At 46.6% G+C, this 21,567-nt stretch overlaps 1 protein-coding gene across 6 annotated transcripts in view; it reads left to right on the top strand.

The window, feature by feature from the left end:
* Nucleotides 1-15,758, top strand: part of LOC116947294 (metastasis-associated protein MTA1-like) — a 67,726-nt gene extending 51,968 nt beyond the window's left edge. For all 6 annotated transcript variants that reach the window (XM_032962853.2, XM_032962852.2, XM_032962851.2 and 3 more), the window contains exons 17-20: nt 4,920-4,955; nt 7,914-7,945; nt 8,744-8,898; nt 10,089-15,758. In XM_032962853.2, the coding sequence (XP_032818744.2) occupies nt 4,920-4,955; nt 7,914-7,945; nt 8,744-8,898; nt 10,089-10,245 (380 nt within the window). In that variant the 3' untranslated portion in view covers nt 10,246-15,758. The remainder of the gene's footprint in view (nt 1-4,919; nt 4,956-7,913; nt 7,946-8,743; nt 8,899-10,088) is intronic.
* The last annotated feature ends 5,809 nt before the right edge of the window (nt 15,759-21,567 follow it).

Here is a 21,567-nt window from a genome sequence, read left to right as displayed (position 1 = left end):
GAGACTAGCGATGTACTGCTCTCTTTTATTAAGTCAATGGTGGAAATTACACATTCTTCTGGTGATGGGGCAGTCTGTCTAGTACAGGGGTCAGAAACCAAAATAACTAAGAAGAGCCATTTTTCGGCACAAAACATGATAATATTTGAAGAGCCACAATGCGTGTGCATACGTACATAGGTAACTTCACGAAGAAGTCCATAAAGAGACACACAGGGCTCCGGAACCGCAGGTTGCCGACCCCTGGTCTCGTAGAACAACTATTGTTGACTTCCCCACGCATCTGTACAGCTGAAGCTGGATATCAGCAAGCTGTGCCAGCTGTGTGTATTATCCATAGTGTGCTCGTATCAGAAAGGTGCCTTTGACTTTCCCCCTTGTTGTATATGCCGGGTATTGAAAATTGAATGAAAATAAAATAAAAACTACTAAATGAAATAAAAAATAGGTAATTAGTCGAAATTATGTTAATGTGTGCAATTATGTACATAAATTATGCTAATTAGGATGGCGCAATTGTATTAAGTTATGCAATCACATGCGATGATGTTAATGTACACCGTTATGACAATTAAGCCCTGCCTCGTTGTCGAGGGTAATATTATCAATCGGGATCATACAATTAATTGTATGAAGTTATGCAGGTGTGATGTAAGTATGCTAGATTAAACTTTGCTTCGTCGTCTAGGGTCGTATTATCAATCGGTATAATACAATTATTCTCGCTTTAACATTTACTGATTATGTCTTAGTGTGTTCATATCAGGTCTCCAAATTCATATCTCACCGCAGGATACAGTTCTTATAATTAAGATTATTATGCATTAACTTAGGAAGGCACCACTCAGACACTTCTGTGTTAAGCAATTTTAAATTCCTAAACAAACCTTAACACTCTAATATGCGAACTCTTATGCTTGGCATTGTCAACACAGTACTCTGTGAGATGTTCCCCTCATTGATCTATACATTTAACCCTCAATGGTCACGTTTGTTAACTGGGTAACAGTACAATCGATTATTCCTCAGAGTACGCGAGCATACACGGCGAGAGGAAAAGTCCTTAAAAATTCATGCAACGATATTCATACGAAGTGCAATAAAGAAACATGTCCCGAAGGCAAGAGTAGTTATCAATTAATTCATTGGTAAGATTATGCAATTAAAAAGAAAAAATGAAGGATTAAAATACTTCTAAATGACCGTATCCACGTAACTCAATGGGCAGCAGTGTTCTTCACGATCAGTTGATATTTAACGCACCACCTTGGAATGGCAACCCTTGAAACACAAAGATAGCTTTTTGGAACAATCTTATTTGCCCCGATATGCGTGTTGTGTGTCTTCTTTGCCATTTGTTCAATTCTTTGTGTAAAGCAGACGCCGGGCGATGCGTCGTGAGGGTGTGAGCGTGGGGGAGGGTCGTACAAACGGCTTCGTTCTCTCTCTTGCTCGGGGGCGGCCACAGTTTCGGTCCACAGCTGGGTGGAAGAGTCGGCACGACGCTCGCCGTCTGTGCGCGATGATCCGTCGTCAGATAGCGCCCGCAGCTCGTCCGCTGGCTGCAGTTCCTCACTCTCGTCTTGGTTCCCAGCCGGTGCCGGTCGGTGTGCGTGTGGGTCGAACCCACGGCGCGCTCGCTGGCGCCGACACTCTCGCTCACGGGCGGCCGGACAGGCTCTTTCCCCTGCTGGATGAGCCGAGTCGGCACAACGCTTGTCCGCTGGCAGCTGGCACCCTTGCTTGGTGGCGCTGGTGGCGCTGCTGCGCGCTCTCTCCGGCTCCGTGCTCTTTTGGCGACGCTCGAATGCGCGTGCAGCTCGTTCGCTGGTGGCAGACACCCTTGCTCGGTGGAGCTGGTTCTCTGTGATGCTGGCTTGGTCGATGCTTGGCGCTTTCCGCCCTTTCTCCAGGTTGATTGCTGGTCGTCGCTCGGCACTCTTTCTCTCTCATTTCTCTTGCGCTCTCCTTGATCGTGCAGCTGCCAGCTTCACACGGACACCCGCCCTTACTTCAGGGCTGCGCTTTGTCGTTGCTCAACTTTCGTGCTCTTCACCCTTCTTCCAGGAGGGCTCTTGCTGTGAGCTGCTGCTCGTTGCTGGCTGGATCGCTCACTCTCAAAACTTGAAAATTGTATTTGCACACCTCTTACACAACTCTGATAGCTTAGTACAATACAGCTTATCGCAATCCTCGATTCCGCAAGCGACTCAAAACATCAGAATGAATGTAGAATAAAACTTTCAGTGATACTCTGTCGGTTCGTGCCGAACTCAGCTCTTAACAACACGTCATCCCTTCTCTCTGTGAGACACGACACCCATGGTTGATCTCGAGGCCATGCCCCGGAGCCAGCCTGCCCCTTTGCAAGACTGTCGTTCGCATAGCTCCTCCTTGCAGAGCTGTCCCAAGCCGAGCTTAAAATGTGTGTGTCGTGTTGCTGTTTATATCTGAAAATGTCTCCCCTCTGCGCGTCTCTTGCGAGAAAAAAACAGATGCTTACTCCGTCATGCTGTCCTCCCATGACAGCAGCGGCCTAGCTGCACCCCCCCTTTTTGACCTTTGACCGACTGTTTTACCATCACATTTTGTTTGTTTGCATTCCCAGCCCCTCTCTTCGTGGTCTCCCCTATTAGGGAGGGGAGGCACTCTCCCTTAATACGTATTTTATGGCTACCATGTGTTTGTGTCAAATTGTTGGAAGTCAAAGGTGGCCGGGGAGGCTCTGATTTCATGGAATACATATTATCTGGTCTTGTGTGTTTGACCTATTTTCTTGTATCTCTTTTGAGTTACCCTAGGGTCTAATCTCTTGTGATTATTATTTGGTTTATGTTTAACCAAGATTTGTAATGTCATTAGATGTTACCTCCGGTATTTCAAGGGTTTTATTACTTTTTGCTCCCTGTCTGCATCCAGGGATCCGTGTATTTTTTTTATTCTCGAGGTCAGAGATATAGCTTAGTTTGGACTTAAGTTTTCGTGATTGCAGGAACTCATGTACTTTGGTTCTCTTGGTAAAGTCACGTAGATAGAAAGATACAAAAAGAAATAATGTAAGGAATACTGCAGTCTATAATGTCGACTTATTCTTATAGCCAAGCTTCAACTTTTTCCGTACAAAAAAAAACATCAGTTATAATGTCCGTTTGCCCTGTGCTCTGTGTCCGTGCCTGTGATTCTGGATATTTGTTTGTGAACTGTCCAAAGCGCCAAGCAGGTCATGGCATTGCGGTCCTTTGGTAATATGGAGATTCTGCAGATCGTCGTTAACCTCCCTTTGCCCCGGAGTTTATTATTTAATGGCCTTTGACGACCTCCAGATGCTTGGTGCTTGTGGGAGGTAGCGGGTTTGAGGATGTTTTATTTATTTATTTGATCGATTATTATAAAAAAATGGCAGAATAATTTTTAATATAAATTTTTGGAAAAAGGCCTATATATACAACACCCCACCAGTGTAATGTAAGCATGTATGCTGATATAACTGTGCTTATATACGGTATGCTTATATCTAGTTTATACTGTACTTATTTTAGTTAACCTGAGAAGGATGATACCCATTTGGTGCTCACATTGTGCAGAAATTTTTTAAATATTTTAATCGGAGTAGTATTTCGTTTGATTTGGAATCTTCAGTTTTACGCAGTGAGCATTGTTGTGCATTTGTTATTTTCTCTGCTTTATTTTTCTCCCTTGACCAATTCTTTTTTACATTTAATTAAATCAGCTTGTCTCTTCTTCAGCATCTAATCTCTTGTGAGAGGTCGTTTTGTTAACGTGCCCACTTCCCGTCAGATGGGAGAAGTGAAGATAAGACATTGCTCATTGTCTGTTTAAATACACTTTATCTGTCTGTCTTTCCTGGAAAGCATTTAACTAATTTCCTGGGGTATATGATTTGTACAGGCCGCAGGGTGGCACCTTGGCCTAATGCTCATTGTGTCGTAAAATGACACAGATACTTGTGCCTCACAGTGAGAAGGGCCTGGGTTCGATGCCTGACTCCGATTTTTGTGTGCAGTGTGTAAGTTCCTCTCTGTATGGGTTTCTTCCATGTTTTGCAGCTTCTTCCCATAGCTAAAAAAATAGTGTTATTGGTTTGGGCCCAAACATCCCCATGGGACCCTCTTGAAAAAAGTGTTGAGAATGAGTGAGGCTTCGTCCGCTGCTGGAGGGGAATGTTTTCCCAAACTGTCATGATCTCTCAAAATTCTTCATATGGAGCATTAATTAGTAGATTTCGATTTAAAGCTTTCGTGACTGCAAGGATTCATCTTCTTTGGTTATTTCGGTAAAGTCACGTAGAATGAGAATAAAGTAATGAATTGATAAAATAAAATAACACAATAATATTCTCACGACGTTTCGGCCACAACACAAGGCCGCTTGTGTTGTGGCCGAAACGTCGTGAGAATATTATTGTGTTATTTTATTTTATCAATTTATTATTTTATTCTCATTCTACGTGACTTTACCGAAAGAACCAAAGAAGATTAATTAGTAGGTTACACAGGAGTCTTTAACAAGCACAGTATTGTGTGCTGGGCTTGCAAAGGCATGCCTAATTTTATTCTGCCCAGGCAAGATATTTCACCTGTTGACACCACCCGGGTTGCCAAAATGTCAAAAGTTTGCAACATCTTGAAGTCATATTAGAACTGCTTTTTGTGTTTAGTTTGTTGTCCTTCCCCCGCACCTCCGATTAGCGCGGTTGGCTATATGTGGTGCGAAATGTGCTGCTGCTCTGATTACTGCCCTAAGCTAATGGTTCAAGTGTAAAGCTATGCTTATCAAGTTTTGTCACTTTAGTTGGTTCCATTTTTGCTCAGTCCATGGACTGACTACACTGTCAGGGAGGCTAGTCCACAGTGGGAACTAACTTGTTTCTGTGCGTGTCTCCCACATTGACCACCCAGGCAACATGAGGAAGCGTCTTCTGATGCCCTACAGGGGTGAGTACGCATGGTGTGCTTGCACCACCTTCTTGAATGTCCATTTCTTTCCCTCTCCTGTGTTTGTACAGCATGTCTCAACTCCAGTCGTAGTGACTCCCATAGCACATATTTCCACGATTACCAACCATCCCGTGCATTCAGTATGCAGTGGCTTAATGTGAATTAACATGCAGCTCATCAATCCGCCATGATGATACGAGGGTTATTTGACCCTATTTCACCATGGTGGTCAATGTGGGTTGGTGAGGGTGTGGGTCCCAGGGCCGTTTCACATGACTCGCCACTGATGTGAACTGTGGCTGGAAAGCGAACTCGGGTCTCACCCGATGAACAGTGAAGCGCGCTCACCATTGCGCCACACAATTTGTGAATGAAAAGGATGTGGGTAATCACAAAAACGAGGACTGTGGCAGGTCAAGAGAACAAGTTGAGAAACCGTTGTAGATTGTAACTTTGTTTCCCCATTTCCAAACTGAATTGCACATTTTTCAGCGTTTTTTCCGTTTTTTTATCTGAAAGGTGTTATTGCCCCTTGCGTGTGATCCATTCGGCTGGCTCTGCTGCATCAATGACCATTGTGTATAGCTGTGGAGTTGCGGTGCGAAGGCATGTCAATGTGTGAGTGCGCGTGTGTGTGCACAGCTATGCGTGTGTTTGTGCATAGCTGTGTGAGTGTGTATTTGTCCCGATGAGCGGGTATACCCCTGTCAAGGGGTGTCTTTCAATTAACTTTTTTAAAAAACTTATAGGCATGAGGCAAACATCAGTGTAAGAGGTGAATCTGGAAAACAAACTACAGTGCGTTGTTGACGTGTGTCATGCTTAACAGCACCGCCAGGAGGAGGAGGTGGTGTTATTTAACTTGCATCTTTTTTTAGCACTCCTATTTTAAACACCTTGCTATAAAAAACAAATCTGGATCACATCTTACCAAGAAACTCATCCACATGACTTTAGATGAAACCGAGCCAGCCTGATATAGTGATGAAGATGTTGATGTATTGAGTGGACTGTGTAAATTTACACTGCAATGTCACACCAAATTTTCTTACCAAAAATGTTTCTCACATACTGCAAGAAGTATGCCATAACCTCCAAATGTACAAATGTGTGTGTTTTAAGGACCATATGGCTTTACATTTGGATGTCGACAAAAGTTATGTGACACCTTCAAATCTTTTAGCACCTTTACAATAAAAATGTAAGTCGAAAATAAATTGGCAGTTTTGGCCCAATCATATAAATGGAGCATTAATGTGGCATTTGAAAATGAACAGACTGGGTTTGTGACTGTTGAATATGGAAAGCCATTCATTGGTATCTGGGCCCACGAAAATGATTACATTTGTACATGCTGCAAAAACATGTGTGTTGGGCATTGATTATTGGTAAGGTTGCACAGTCACCATTGACTAAAATAAAGACCCATAGTGTCACACAGAGTCCCATATACTCATATACAGACCCATAGTGTCAAATAGAGTCCCATATACTCATATACAGACCCATAGTTTCACAGACAGATCCCATAGTCTTACATAAAAACCAATAGACTTACATAGAGACCAATACTATACAATACAATGTGATGTGTGGTGATGAATTGCACTTCATCGCATTAAAAATTACGAAACTAATTATTTACCATGTATGGAGTAGGAGGAGGTAGCATAATATCCCATGTGTAGCTATATTACAGTCACACGTTGTCCACTGTCTTCAAGATGAGGAAAAGCCCCAGATCGTTCCTTTAGATCTTCAACAACGGCGTTTTGAGGGACATCGCAAGCTTGACCACATTTCTCACCACCGGCTATTGATGTCTCCTGCCACTCTTATGGACGAGTTAGTCGCACATGCAATTTGTAGTTCTATCAGTTAATTATAGCCCATTGCCGTAAAGATAAGGAGAACATCGCAATTTCTTTGTCAGTTATTCAATAAGTGCTTTGTTATGGATGTCACATGCTGACAACCACATATCTCTTCGCCGGCTATAGGTGTTTTCCCTGCTTAACCGTGGGGTTGAGGCATGGCTGGATGGTGACGATTCGATGTCTCTTTAAGTGTTCGTGTTAAATCTTTACTCTGGCCAGGTCCCGGATAGTCATGTAAACATTCACCCCTCGATGAATCAGTTGTTACTGTTTGGTATCTCATTTGTATTTAGTTTGCATTAATTGTAAATAATAAATTGTTTCACATATTACGTGTTTATGAGGCTTGGGACAAGGCCTTACCCGGAGATCATCGTGGATCAATGGGATTTGATGGATACATAAGGCGCATGCTTCGGTTCCGTGTGTCGTGAGCATGAGAGTCGTGTTTTAATCGACGTATTATTGAATCATTGTTCCCAGTCTGTATGGTGGCTTATGTATGCATTTACCGTAACAATCGCACCTTTTTATGTCTAGTAGTTACACTTTTTGCTTGTATTATTACTTAAGTTACCAGCCTGCACACACCTTTTTGTCTGCTGATTCTCTAATCTTTACAGAACGTCTTATGCATCGTTTATCGATGGCCTTGCAGTGCAGATAATGCAGTGGGGGATGGCTTTCACACACCCTTCTCAAATTCGTCTCTCGTCGCCGCACGCTGTTGACACCCCCTCACTGTCCGTCACGGATTAAGAATTAACGCAGCTAAATGCCCTCTGGAGACAAAGTCACCGGTTCGGTTTCGTTTCTTCCAGCGGCCTTCAGTGAAAGTGCCGCTTCTCATGGTACCACTTGAGTGAATGGTCCTTTTAATGAGAATAACCTCTATAATTGGCCATTATTCCAAAGCCCCATGTGATGTAAAATTGTGCCTATACACGGAACATCTTACTTTAGTCACGCATGGACTTAATTGCAGCGAAATTTTTCCATTGTTTCTGGCCAAATTATTTAACGATTGTGTAGCAAAATATACATCAAAGTAAAATTATACCCGTTTCGTTTTTTGCAGGTCTTTCGAACCATGGACAAGTCAGGCAGTTGGTAAGTGTTCGCTGCTGTAAATATATTTGTAATTCCCGTTACGTAAGTTATAATAATTATGAGTTATAATATAACTCATGTAATTTTTCCCACTATCTCCAGATTATACTATTTTTCCCCTGTATTTTAAATAAATAGTTGGGAGTGCATCATATGATCTGGTGTGTATTTTATTTTGTGTGTGTTATTCCAGATTTGTATAAAGTTATTGACACCAGACACAAGTTTGGTGTTGGGGGTCTTACTTTCCCAAGCCTCTAATAATCTGGAGAATTAAACTGATTCTACTCAGATGAGCATTGAGGCAGTCCTCTCTTCTGTTCCGATCCCTGAGCCAGATGTAGGTAATTCCACATTCCTAAGATGGGGCAAGTGTATCCACAGGACAGCCACTGGTGACTTCCCTACTCAGTGGTCCACATTTTTATCGACCCCAGAGGAATGATGGACTGATCCAACCCCTAACTGGCATTTGAACTCATAACCTTGTGATTGCGAATTGCGTATTTTTACTGGTGGCCCACCTGGTCGGTTTAACCAGGTGACGGTCAAGGATAATGATGGAGCGGCAATTAACTCATCATCTTAATTTGTTGCACTCGCCCGCAGTTTTGCTATCCAGTCACGTTTTAACTTTCATTTGAATTCATTGCATTCTAAAAATAACCGCTCGATTGCGGGGGACCGCCTGCTATACCGCTGTGCCAAGTGGCTGGTGAAGTCCGGAGAATACGGTGACGATAATTGGCACCCCCCCCCCACCCCACGACTGTACCCGCATCGTGTGCTTCCACACAGGCGCTGGGGACGCGCCCGTACCTCATCAACGGCAAACCGTACCCGGCCAACGTGAAGCTGCTGAAGCCTGGGGGAATGTCCCTTGTCAAGCGACGACGCATGAACTGGATCGACGCTCCCGACGACGTCTTCTTCATGGCCACGGACGAGACGAGGTGAAGAGCTGTTTGCATTGCCCGGCGTCTTGTTACCGTTCTACGGCCGGCAGGACGGGCGCACCGAGGCGCACCCCCCTTTTCATCGCTGGTTTGTCGCTCTGAGGTTTACGAAACATTTTGATCGGTTTGGCCGCTTTTCTATTGGGTGAGTCCCTTGCAGTCAAACGCTGAAAAGTGCGCAAAGAAGCCTGGAGAGAGATGCGTCCTTGGAATTACATTTAGAGAGACAAATTAGGAACACGTGGATAGCACATACGCAGGTTAATGCATGGTTGGCTACGTACGGTGCGAAAGAAGTTCAACATACATACAATACAATGGCATCATCCAAACTATTATGAAAAGTAAGTGGGCTCGGGGAGGACACATCGAAGTGAGAAGGGATTACGGAGTGACGATGGAAAAGAATAACGGAGTGGTAGCCAAGAAACAGCGCATCTGAGGGAGCGTTTGCCATCATGAGGCGATAGTGGCTTGGGGAGGCCTTAATCCAGCGGTGGATTGATCATGTCTGATGAACAAGCCTCCCGTAGGAATCTGTAAAAAAGAAAAAAATTTGCAAGCGACTGACCGAAGCAGCTTTCACAGGCGTGTCCGATGCTGGCGTTCTGTGGTGCCGACAGCACCAGGCTGACAGGCGGTGTGCCGATTGCCACCGCCGCTTTCACGGGAGTCACCGTGATCTGGTTGGGCTTCGGCTTGTTGCTGTTGGGGCAGCAGGTAGAAACAAGGATGTCCAATCGGCGCGTTTGTAAAACAGTGACGACTCCTGGATTTTGAAAGCAGGGATGGGAAACCTTTTCAGGACTGAGGGCCGAGTAGGACTTTCAAATTCCATTGGCGGGCAACAACAGTTGCCATTACGTGGCAGGGACGGCACCAGAGCCCTTGTGCCAGGGTAGGTGAAGAGTTTAAGGCTCCACTTGTAGGTCACCGGACAAACCAAGGTCTTATGGGTTGACTTGATTTGGATGACTCTCAGATGAGCAACCACGCATTAACACAAACACACCTGTTACTTTTGTCACTGCAAGAGGCTCTTGCAGTGACAGAAGTGATTTGAGCGCAGTGGCTACAATTAGAAAATGCGTGTTTGTTGCCAGATTAAACGTATTTCTGTCCAGTACCTAATTTGTGCAGCTAAGATTGTTGTTGTTGTTTGACATTGTTGTGGTTGCGGGTGGCAGGAAAGTGCGCAAGCTGCTGCCTTCGCTCGAGATGAAGAGGGCAGCCCGGCGACCATACAGGCGAATCACGGTCAAACCGCTGCTGGGTCTCGGCCTGCCCTCGCACCTCGTCGCTCGCCAGCCCATCAACGACGAGCCCATCGTCATCGAGGACTGAGAGGGCACGTTGGAGTTGGGGCGGAAGAGTGAAGAGGTAGAGCCACAGCAAGCTAGCAGTGGAAAGCGGAGGAGCAGATCGAGGAGGAAAGTGGAGAGGAAGAGGGGGGGGACCCATGTCACCAAGTGACGCCCCCCTCTTCGCCCCTCTTGCATCCATTGTTACGCCGTCGACCCCCATCACCATCTGCAAGCCCTCCTCAATAAAAAAAAAAGTCCCGGGGATGATGGCGATTTCAGCGGCGGAGGAGGAGGAGGCACCTGAAGAGGCCTGCTAAGAGAACTCACCGCACAAGCGGATTATTGCGTGGCATAAGCCACTTTTTTTAAAATGGGAGTTTCGTGTAATTGGCTGGATGAGGTCACTCAGTGACGAGGGGGGGAGGGCGCGTGGCCCGAGCTGAGAGCTCGCGTGATAGAAGGAATGAGGAGCGTTGTGGTTACCTAGAAGTGCCGCCCTCACACAGACACTCGTGACGCACACACTTCGCCCACCTTGACTCCTTCACCCTGCCGCTGCCAGCACGTCATGTTATTAGTTCGATTTCTTATTTCGCACAAATAAGGATTTTTATTTTCTTCCCTGTAAACAGGCATGATAGCTTTAGTGTCTGCGATTATAAACTAAAGTGTTTTGGTTATTTTTCTTATTACTTTTCTCGTTTTTTTTTTCGGTTGACATTGTCGTCGTAGCCGCCGCACGCCAATTGCTTCGTAGCCGTTTTAAACGTCCGTGTATCCCCCCTTAGCGCCTCCCGCCCCCGCAGGGGACGTTTGCACCTAGAAAATATTTCGGGGTGGCCTCCTCGGAAAATATTACGACGACGACGACAACGTGAATCGCGTGTGTGGGAACCTTGCCGAGTAGTTGTCTACTTGCCCAGGTGCCTCCGAGGTTGTGCGATTTCAGTGGGTTTTGAGTGACTGCGATTTTTTGTACTTCTTAATTAAGGGTCTAGTCCCCCTCCCCCACCCCCTCTTCACTTCGCCAAGGGTGTTGCCGTGGCGTAACGGTTGGCACACTCGACTTGCAATCCAGGGGTCGCCAGTTCGGTTCGGTTAGATTTCCTGGCGCGGTAGTCAAAACAATGGCGCAAGCTTCCCTCTCCCGAATCCCTGCTGCCTCTGGCCATCCAGGGGTATAAATGGGATCACCACGGCTCGTCGACCGGCGGGTCGCGCGTGGTGGGGTGAAATGTGGCTCCTCCCGCCTCTTCCAAGACGCCTGGCCAACGTGGAAGAGTAGGCCAAAAAACTATCTTCAGAGCTCCGTCTAGTGGGAGGGCCCTTCCACCAACATTGGCGCAAGCAAGTTGTAATTGTAGGGCTGCATCTTTACCTTTATTCCCCGATGTCGATGACCCGGAAATTATTGAGTGAGAAATTAAGCCCTGCACGTAGCGCGCGCTGGTGTTCTTTTTGACCGGCAGCGTGTCGTTGGTCCACTTGGCGAGAGGTAATCCCCCCCCCCCCCCCCCCATCGACTCTCCTCGCAATTTGAACCCTCGTAGGCTCGGATCTCTGTCGTGTTTTGCATGAGCTAATGTGGTGGTTGGAGTCGATTCCGATGTTTTTTGTTTTTGCATCACTCCCGCCCCCACCTCTCCCCCACCCCTAGCTGTCCCCCCCCCACCCCAAGGCCCTATCTTTACCCCCAAATCTCTCCCATTCCATTCCCTGACTTTTTTGCTAAAGCGAAAAGTGAAGACATTTTTTCAATCAAGTTTTTTTGCAAAAAGAGTTGTAAACTCGTTTTTTTACTAAATTTGCTCATCATTGCTTACATATGTGAGAAGAATTACAACTTTCGTCACGGGCTTTGGGTTTATTTTTCTGACGCCCAGACACGTTATTTTCTTTATAAAAAGAAACTGTTAATACTGCATACGAAGGCTTCTTAGTTTGCTAATATGTACATAAATAAATGTTACCCTAGGTTTAGTTTCTAGCGTGTAATAGCCATTCCACTTTACATTTAAAAAAAAAAATTGCTACCGTTGTAATATTTTGGAGTGAAACGATGTGAGGAGAGAGGTCGACTTTTTTGAGACAATAAAAATGCCAATTTGCATTTTGGTGCTAGGAGCTGCAATGGGGAGGTGAGGGTGGCAGATGGGTCATATTTGCATTTTTTAACCAATCTGCGTGTGTACGCTTAGGGACGATGTCACAATACATTCAGCAGACCGGCGCTTTGCCTGTGCTTTGGTTAGCAGCTCATGTGTACCCGTTATTAAGGTTGTACCTCGCGCCATCGCAGTAACAGTGTTACCAGGGCCATAAGCTAGTGTTCATAAGCAAGGTGCGGCAAACTTTTCTCTTTTTGTATGAAGCGTTGTTAAGACGGTAGCTAAATTATGCAATTATATATTTCATGTGCATCTTTTTATAGTCTAAAAAGACCGAGACCGCAGTTGTATTTGTTTATGGGCGGCGATGCGTCCGTTTTAGTAAAAAAAAACAAAAAAACCCAGTGGTACATCTGTGGGACACCACGTCATCGCCCCACCTCCATCACACGATCTTTTCAGTGTTAGGGGAATAGCGCCACGCTATCTCGTACCTCGCTTCCACTGCACGGCAATGCCATGTCGTTCAATTTCCCCCTCGCAGTGTACTGTCGGACGTCAAACACGCAACGATTGTGTTATTATTATTCGTGCCCCTGGCCCTGTTTGGAGCACCTGGCCCTGTTTGACCCCCGAGCCTGATTCACATGTTTTGTGAGGCCCCCAGAGTATTACGGTTTGGTTTCCGGTTCGGCACAGCAAACAAATGGTGTAAAATCACCTGTTACCATGTTCGCCCCGTGTTGGCTTGGCTCCGCTCAGATGTGCCAGTGGAAAAGGGGTATATGTTATCTAACACGATCAGGACTGAATGACTTGTAAATTATAATTATTTTCTAGAAGGGACCGAAAGAAAGAGATTTTGCACTTAATATAGTTGAGTCGATGCTTTTGACTTGGTGAATTGGGATTTTTTTTTTATTTGGGCCCCCTCTGAAAAAATAAAGACCGCTGGTTAGATTATTTTCACCTGTAGAGCAACGTTCACCTAGAGTTCAAAGTTGTCTCCAGCTAAGCACTTACCATCGTCAGTGAATCGAGTAATTCCCTCCCATGGAGTGTGACTAAATCTGATAGGAATTTGGTAAAGCCCACTGCTCAATAATATAAATTATAAGACGAGCAACAGCATAACAATATCCTTCATCCAAGGAAGCATTACTTAGTATTACTTAGCCTCAGTTCGTTTGGAGGAGGATCCTGCTGCATTAAGATGTTTGGCCATTTTTTTAAAGAGTACGGTACTCAGAATTTAGTTTGTATTATTTGTTACACGGATGGCAAATAATTTGAAAATAAACTGGAGTAGCGTACACCTACAAGAGCACAGCACTAAAAATTCCATGTACACTTGCCAGCAGTGGGCCAGCAATGGGCATGTAATGATTCGATGCTTACGATCACTATGCACGAATTGATCAAATGTGCAAGAATGTATTTTTGTATTCGTGTCTAATGAGATAGGTTTTTAAAGCCCTTGCAGCCACGAGATGTGCCACATTGACACAATGTTAATTTTGGAATCAAATCGAGGCAGCAAGTCCCACTTTCTGTACTTCAGTGATTGGCCCTCTCTTGGCCCATCAGCAGTGGCGTAGCTACTTAGTTGTGCAGGCGGTGCAATTGCAGCAGGGCCCAATGGGGCCCAGGTGGCAGGGTACACAGAGGGGGATGGGGGAGAGCCACGTGGGGAATTAGACTGGTTGCCCCCCATTGAATTCCTTCCACCAGGGCCTATGCCAACCCCACCTCGCCAATGCCCATCAAATCCGGAGTCTTGCACACACAGTCTCTGCACGGGCCACCAACCCCACTCTCCAGAGAGCCGGATTAAAGGCGATGGCGGTGTACGTACGGCTTCACCACCACGGTCATCCTGAGTTCTGTCATAGTCCACTTTAAGTAATGAATGCGGTGGTCGCACTTTGTATGTATGTCGAACTTCTTTCGCACCGTACGTAGCCAACCGCGCTAATCGGAGTTGCGGGGGAAGGACAACAAACCAAACACAAAAAGCAGTTTTAATGAAATGAGTTTTAAATCTAGATTTGGTACCGACCATGTGCACATGTACAACATTTTTTTTGTCAATCCACTGCTGGATGAGGGTTGACGTGCCCATACCGTGCGGCTCGTGGGAGTTCTTTGACCATAATTCTCCACGCTGGTCAGTGCGGATTGTTTCAGTTTTCAGTTTCATTTATTTGGTATAGCCCTGTGAGCCGTTCGGCTCTTTAATCGGGTGTAACCGCAACAAACAAAAACATGAACAAGAAAAAATCTTAAAGTGACTACGCGCAAACAGAAAAAAACAGCAAGGTGAAGGCGGACGTGGAACATATAGTGTATAGACGTGGGAGCGCATAAGTACAGTACAACGGATGGATGTTTTGCTGCACTGCCTTCTGCTGACCAACACAAAGCTCCGCAGCTACCTATGACGAACTGGGGTGCATGGTGGGGCGCCCATCCAAGTACTATGCATAGTGGTGGGGCGAGGCACAAGCAACTTAGCAAACGTTTAGGGCCCCAAGTAGCTCAAGGGGCCCTAGTTCATGTAAAAATAATGGTGCATCAACTTTAATCTAGAATTCAGCTCCTTGTAAAAAAAAAATCATTGCATTCTAAGAACACTATAATTTAGTCTCTTACCTTCATTATTTAACACAACTGTAATGTGATTGCAGTTGTGTAGCAAAAGTATATGGTCGTGTAACGTACCAAAAAAATATTGCAGAAACAACCCGCTGCCCATGAGTTAGTACCACCACCGGCCACGCAGATAGAAGCCCTGCTTAGCTACCGAGACCTGAGGAGGTCGGGGCGCATTCCGGATTGATTTGACGAGCGGCTACACTTTAAAGAGGAGATGGCTGATTGCGAGGTCCTGCGGCCAAGCTGCGTAGAGTTCTGCAAGTCACATGTCTTACCCACTGAGTTCGTGTGCACAGATTTACATCACAAACTAAGGGGCGGGAATATCACTGATTTCACCACTGGTTCGAATCTCTCCCATCCCAACCCCTACCTGACCCCCATCCTCCACACACTTTACGGGAGGTGTATTGTGACATCTTGACGAGACACGGTGGAAGCTGGAAGCAGTTGCACCCCGACATAAGGTTGCCACCTGTCCCGGTTTGATTGCGGACAGTCCGGGAAAATTTTGCATTGTGTTCGGCTGCCAGGAATTAAGCCCTGGCACCCTGATGCCAGGGCTTGCAGTATATACATCCCAGTTCTAAATCGACCTCGGCTAACTTGAGAAGTCTATCCGGGTTTGCTCTGTGGATAAGGTGGCAACCATACCAGTAGAGCGATATCAGTTGGTACTATTATCATTTGCGTCCCTCTTGTCACACACACACAAAAAGAATACTTTGTGAATTTCATAATGAATCTTTGCTGTTTTGGGGAATTCTTGCCAATAAAATAATACAATCAAGCGATGAAAAACACCATAGCATTTATTATTTATTTGAATTTTAATGACGATGGCTTTGGGAGGTCTTCATCTAGCAGTGGATAGATTGTGACTATTGATGGTGAGTGTCGTTTAAAGTATATTTAACATTTAAATGTAAGCTTATTTACATAATCCAGCTATGCATTAAATGAACTATAGTCTGCTTTGGAGGGTCATTGCCTGAAACGTCAGTTCTATACGTTTTCTCTTTTCAGGCTGTGTTCATTACATTTTTTTTACCTGCATTTTATAAATAACAGTTGCAATGCACGACGGCCCATGTTTGTCATTCCACGGCTGGAGGTAAGCCTACCCGCGCCGTGCCGATCATGGGGGGGGTGGGGTTTGACCATCCTGTGGGGTTGGTAGAGGTGGGTGGGGGATCCTGAATATTCCGATATCACTCGCCGCTTATGTTAGCCGTGGCTGGGACCCGATCTCGAGCTGCCGGATTCGGCCAAATTGGTCAAAAGCTTACCCGAGCTTTGGTTAACATTACAAACCTTGCTTATGCAAGGGTTTGTATTCCTCGTTTATTGGAACGAGTGCGTGGTGAGCAGCAGAGGGCAGTGCGGCAAAACGTTTAAGTTGCGCTGTACTTCTGTGCTCTCACGGTGATGTTCCCCCATCTTTGCCAACCCGCACTGACCGGCGTGGTGAAGTATGGTCAAATAAAGTTCTCTCGCGAATGAAATCAAGATCCTGGTTCCATTGAGTTCTCACATGGTTTTAAACAAACTTGAAACCACCATTCCCTCCCACACGGCATAGGAAGACCCTCATCCAGCAGTGGAATGACCGATGGCTGAAGTTGTTGGAGACATTTGTAGTACAGACGACAATATACACACTTCCAAAAACATCTTGTACGGGGCCTTTGTGGAATTGTTGGATCGTGAGACCGTGAGGGATGTTGACGCTCCCTGGAGAGGCCTTCATCCAGCAGTGGATTGACCATGACACGACGTTGAATTACACCTGCTTCTTAATGTAAAGCCGGTGATAAGCTAATCTGGCTTATCAAAAGAGTTGGCGTTAGCATTAACAAGACATTACGGGGGCTTTATTAAATGAAATTATATTCTTGGTTCTTTCGGTAAAGTCACGTAGAAGGGAAACAAAATAATAAAAATATAAAACAAAATTCTCACGACGTTTCGACTGCAACACAAGCAATCATCATCATCAGGTGTGAAAACTACAACAAGAAAATTTGAAAAAAGTGGCGTTTTTTTAACGTTAGCACCACGGAGAGCGATTTGACAGTTTGTTCAGATGGACGAGTCCATCTATGTTCGGAAAAGAGGAGGGGGGAGACGAAAAATAATGGATGCGGTCTGAAAGCCACCTCAAGCGTGATCAATCAATTAAGACCCGAAATGGTTTTTCAAATCCTTCCAATGATTGCTAAGCCAGAATCTATCTTCTCGGTTGAAATTGTCTCTGTATATGTGGATAGCCTTATGAACGAATCTCTCATGGTAGCCAGATGGCTTGCAAAGAACCGCTGTCTTGGAGAAGTCAATGTCATGTGAACCTACTGAATTATAACAGTGGTCTCCCACGGCCGAGGTGTTCGTTCGTTGCAATGATTCCATTGCAACGAGCGGCCGAATGGGCGCCCTGCTCGTTGGGCGGTGCCATCTCGCCCAATGCGGAGACTGGGGACGCGTTACCAAGTGATTTTTTTTCTCGCAGGCAGCAACATTTACACATAGCCTGAGCTTTGGACACACGGAGTAGTTCGCATTAGCCAAGTACAGGATGTGGTTCGGACTCAAAAGACGAGTATTCACGTCACTCATGACATCGATTCCCACGTAATCGCCACTCAAGTACCTGTACTACGTGGGTTCGAAATGTATTGCTACAGAATAATGATGCTGTGTCTAAGCTGGACCCAACTAGTGACCAACGTAGAAGAAAACAGTTTGCACGTTTCAGTTTTTCATTTCAGTTTCATTATTAGGTATAGCCCTGTGAGCCATGAGGCTCTTAACTCGGGTGCAACTGCAACAAACAAATCATGAACAAAGAACATCTTAAAGTGACGTTTCGCAACAGAAACATCCAGGACAAACTCGTAAAATCTTCCAGAAAAAAAAGCACCGTACATCAACGCTGTGAAAAAGTCGAACAATAACAACCATAAGACAATTTCGATAAAATTATCAGGCTAACTTCGTGCTTCAACATAACAAACATGGCTTAATCTTGATTTGGCTTAACCATACGTTTTTGAATATTACCAAAATAGAGAAGAATACCCGATGCAGGCAGTGATGGGAAGTGAACTGGCACCATTTGGACACACGTGTAGGATTGGCAACAACAGGGAAATTAAAAGTGTGTTGTTGTTCGGGACACATGGAAGGAACCGGAAATAGAGGAAGCCCTAAGTGAGAACGGTTTGAAGACGACGACAGAAGCGATGTGTGCCGGACACACATTCTCCTGCGGAGGGAGGAGCTGGTAGGAACGTTGGGTTGCTCGGTCAATGGCCAGGGTCAACGGCGGCACCACGTGGTGTATTCCGCAAATATGCCCAACTGTGAGGGCGGGCACAAGCCGGCGTGAGTAGGTTAAACGTTGAGTTTTATAAGGGCACCACGGGGTGACCAGCCCCTCGCCACCCAGCCCCACCCCTCCCAGCCCCACTCTCCCCACCCTCCCCACCCTCCCCTCCCCACCCAGCCCCACTTCACCCATTTTTGGATGCACGACGGACGGGCACAATAATCCCCTGTGGGCTGCTGGTGTAGTAACCAGGAGGTTCCTACCAGTAAAATGTGCACTCCTTGAGCATATTGGCACAAGACATGAAAGTAGAAACAAGTGACGAGATGTGTAGGGGACAATCACGAGTGACATGCCCACGTTATCGTGATGATTATGATGAATCGTCTACCCAGCAGTATGGTCGATGGGCATATCGCGTTTGGTGGGGGGGGGGGGGGGGACCCAGTGTGGGTACTCACAACGCTTCCCAGACATCTGCTTGTGAGTAAGGGGGCCATACATTTAGTAGGTACGCAAAAAGCTGTCAAAACTTGACCCCTCCCCCCTCCCTGTACGCACGCGGACTTTTTACACCCCCCCCCCCCCCGTGAATCCTATAGATCGGCCGATATTTAATCCACGCAGAAACGATCAACTAATTTGAAGGCCAATGTAGACATTATTATCGAGGCTTCACCACCCCACCCACCCCGTTTCCTATGCGTACATTGTCAGTAGGGGCCGTCCATAAATGACGTCACGCACCTCGGGGGGGGGGGGGTGTCAGGCATTTGTGACGATGTGTGACGAGGGGGTAGGGGTTTGAGAAATGTGACGTCACATCAAAATGCGCAACTTCAAATAAATATAAACAACACGTTCTACTGAATTAAATAGACTTTAATAAATGGTTCTACAACATCAAAGTGCAGCGCCACATTAAATACGCACTACTACAAAGGACAATAGTTTAAAGCGATTTGAAGCATGCTTTATTTTCAAAATGGAAATATGGTTTTGGGGGGGGGCGGGGCAGAGCTTTGTGACGTCATGTTTGAGGGGGGGGGTCTGACGTTTTTGTGACGCCGTGTGACGAGGGGGAGGGGGGGGGATCAAAAATCGTCCAAAATCGCGTGACGTCATTTATGGACGGCCCCTTTGCATCCCCAGTAGTTGATCATTACTCACAGCACGAGGTACTCATTTTAGACTCAGTCGATGCTATTACACACTGATACACATCTGAAGCAATTGGCGGGACCCCGGGGTCCCATCACTGCCCCGGGGTCCCATCACTGCCCCGGGGTGGGAAAACCCGCGTAGCGACACGAGTCTTGTTTCCTTACCGACAACAACAAAACTGGCGTCAATCGATTGGCCTCGTCGAGAGCTACTCGGGGCACTAAGTTTCGTAAAAAGTTGAAAAATTACACAAACACGTTAAATTCACTGCCTGGGGGTGGCGGTGGGGCTCGCCTTGGCAAAGAAGCTGAGGATCGACGGCTGACCGGAGGGCGTCGTCGCCGTGCGCGACTGCGGCGGACGCCCCCCGGGGCTCGCGTTTGGCGGTGGGGTGGCGCCCATCGTGTCGATCGCCGCCTGCTGCTGCTGCTGCTGGCGCTTGTTGGTGCGAGTCTGGGCGGGCGGCGCGTTGCTGTCGGGATCAAGTAGTGGGGCGGACTGAAGAATAATAATTGACCTGATTTTTGCGGAACCCCGGGGTCCCGCCAAATGATTCATTTGTACACCAATGCGCACAATGGTACGCACACTGATACTATTAGAAATATCCCCCGTATAGCCTGAACAGACTGTTGGGGCAAGTGCTATGAGCGAGCAGCACCTATGAAGGCCAACACAGCACACGAGGTGGGTGGCCATCCAGCCGCCTTTATCTCCCCAGTGCTGATTATATTCATAGACATCGCACCAGGTACTCATTTGAGACTGAGTCGACCTAGGGGACGCCCACAACCGGTTCAGATAATCGTCACTGGTGCTCGCCGTGAGTGGAATCGCTAACCACGGTACCCTAACCACTGCACACTGAGACACCACCACTACACACACTGACACCACCACTACACACACTGAGACACCACCACTACACACACTGACACCACCACTACACACACTGACACCACCACACACACACTGACACCACCACTAGACACACTGACACCACCACTACACACACTGACACCACCACTACACACACTGACACCACCACTACACACACTGACACTACCACTACACACACTGAGACACCACCACTACACACACTGACACCACCACTACACACACTGACACCACCACACACACACTGACACCACCACTAGACACACTGACACCACCACTACACACACTGACACCACCACTACACACACTGACACCACCACTACACACACTGACACCACCACTACACACACTGACACCACCACTACACACTCTGACACTACCACTACACACACTGACACCACCACTACACACACTGACACCACCACTACACACACTGACACCACCACTACACACACTGACACCACCACTACACACACTGACACCACCACTACACACACTGACACCACCACTACACACACTGACACCACCACTACACACACTGACACCACCACTACACACACTGACACCACCACTACACACACTGACACCTCCACAACATACTGAGACACCACCACTACACACACTGACACCACCACTACACACACTGACACCACCACTACACACACTGACACCACCACTACGCACACTGACACCACCACTAGACACACTGACACCACCACTACACACACTGACACCACCACTACACACACTGACACCACCACTACACACACTGACACCTCCACAACATACACTGAGACACCACCACTACACACACTGACACCACCACTACACACACTGACACCACCACTACACACACTGACACCACCACTACACACACTGACACCACCACTACGCACACTGACACCACCACTACACACACTGACACCACCACTACACACACTGACACCACCACTACACACTCTGACACTACCACTACACACACTGACACCACCACTACACACACTGACACCACCACTACACACACTGACACCACTACACACACTGACACCACCACTACACACACTGAGACACCACCACAACATACACTGACACCACCACTACACACACTGACACCTCCACAACATACACTGAGACACCACCACTACACACACTGACACCACCACTACACACACTGACACCACCACTACACACACTGACACCACCACTACAC

This window comes from Petromyzon marinus, chromosome 29 (genome assembly GCF_048934315.1).
Source record: "Petromyzon marinus isolate PM22_M1 ecotype Great Lakes invasive population chromosome 29, UKy_Petmar_22M1.pri1.0, whole genome shotgun sequence".
Classification (NCBI taxonomy): Eukaryota; Metazoa; Chordata; class Hyperoartia; order Petromyzontiformes; family Petromyzontidae; genus Petromyzon; species Petromyzon marinus.
This window is presented reverse-complemented; position numbering and strand designations above follow the sequence as displayed.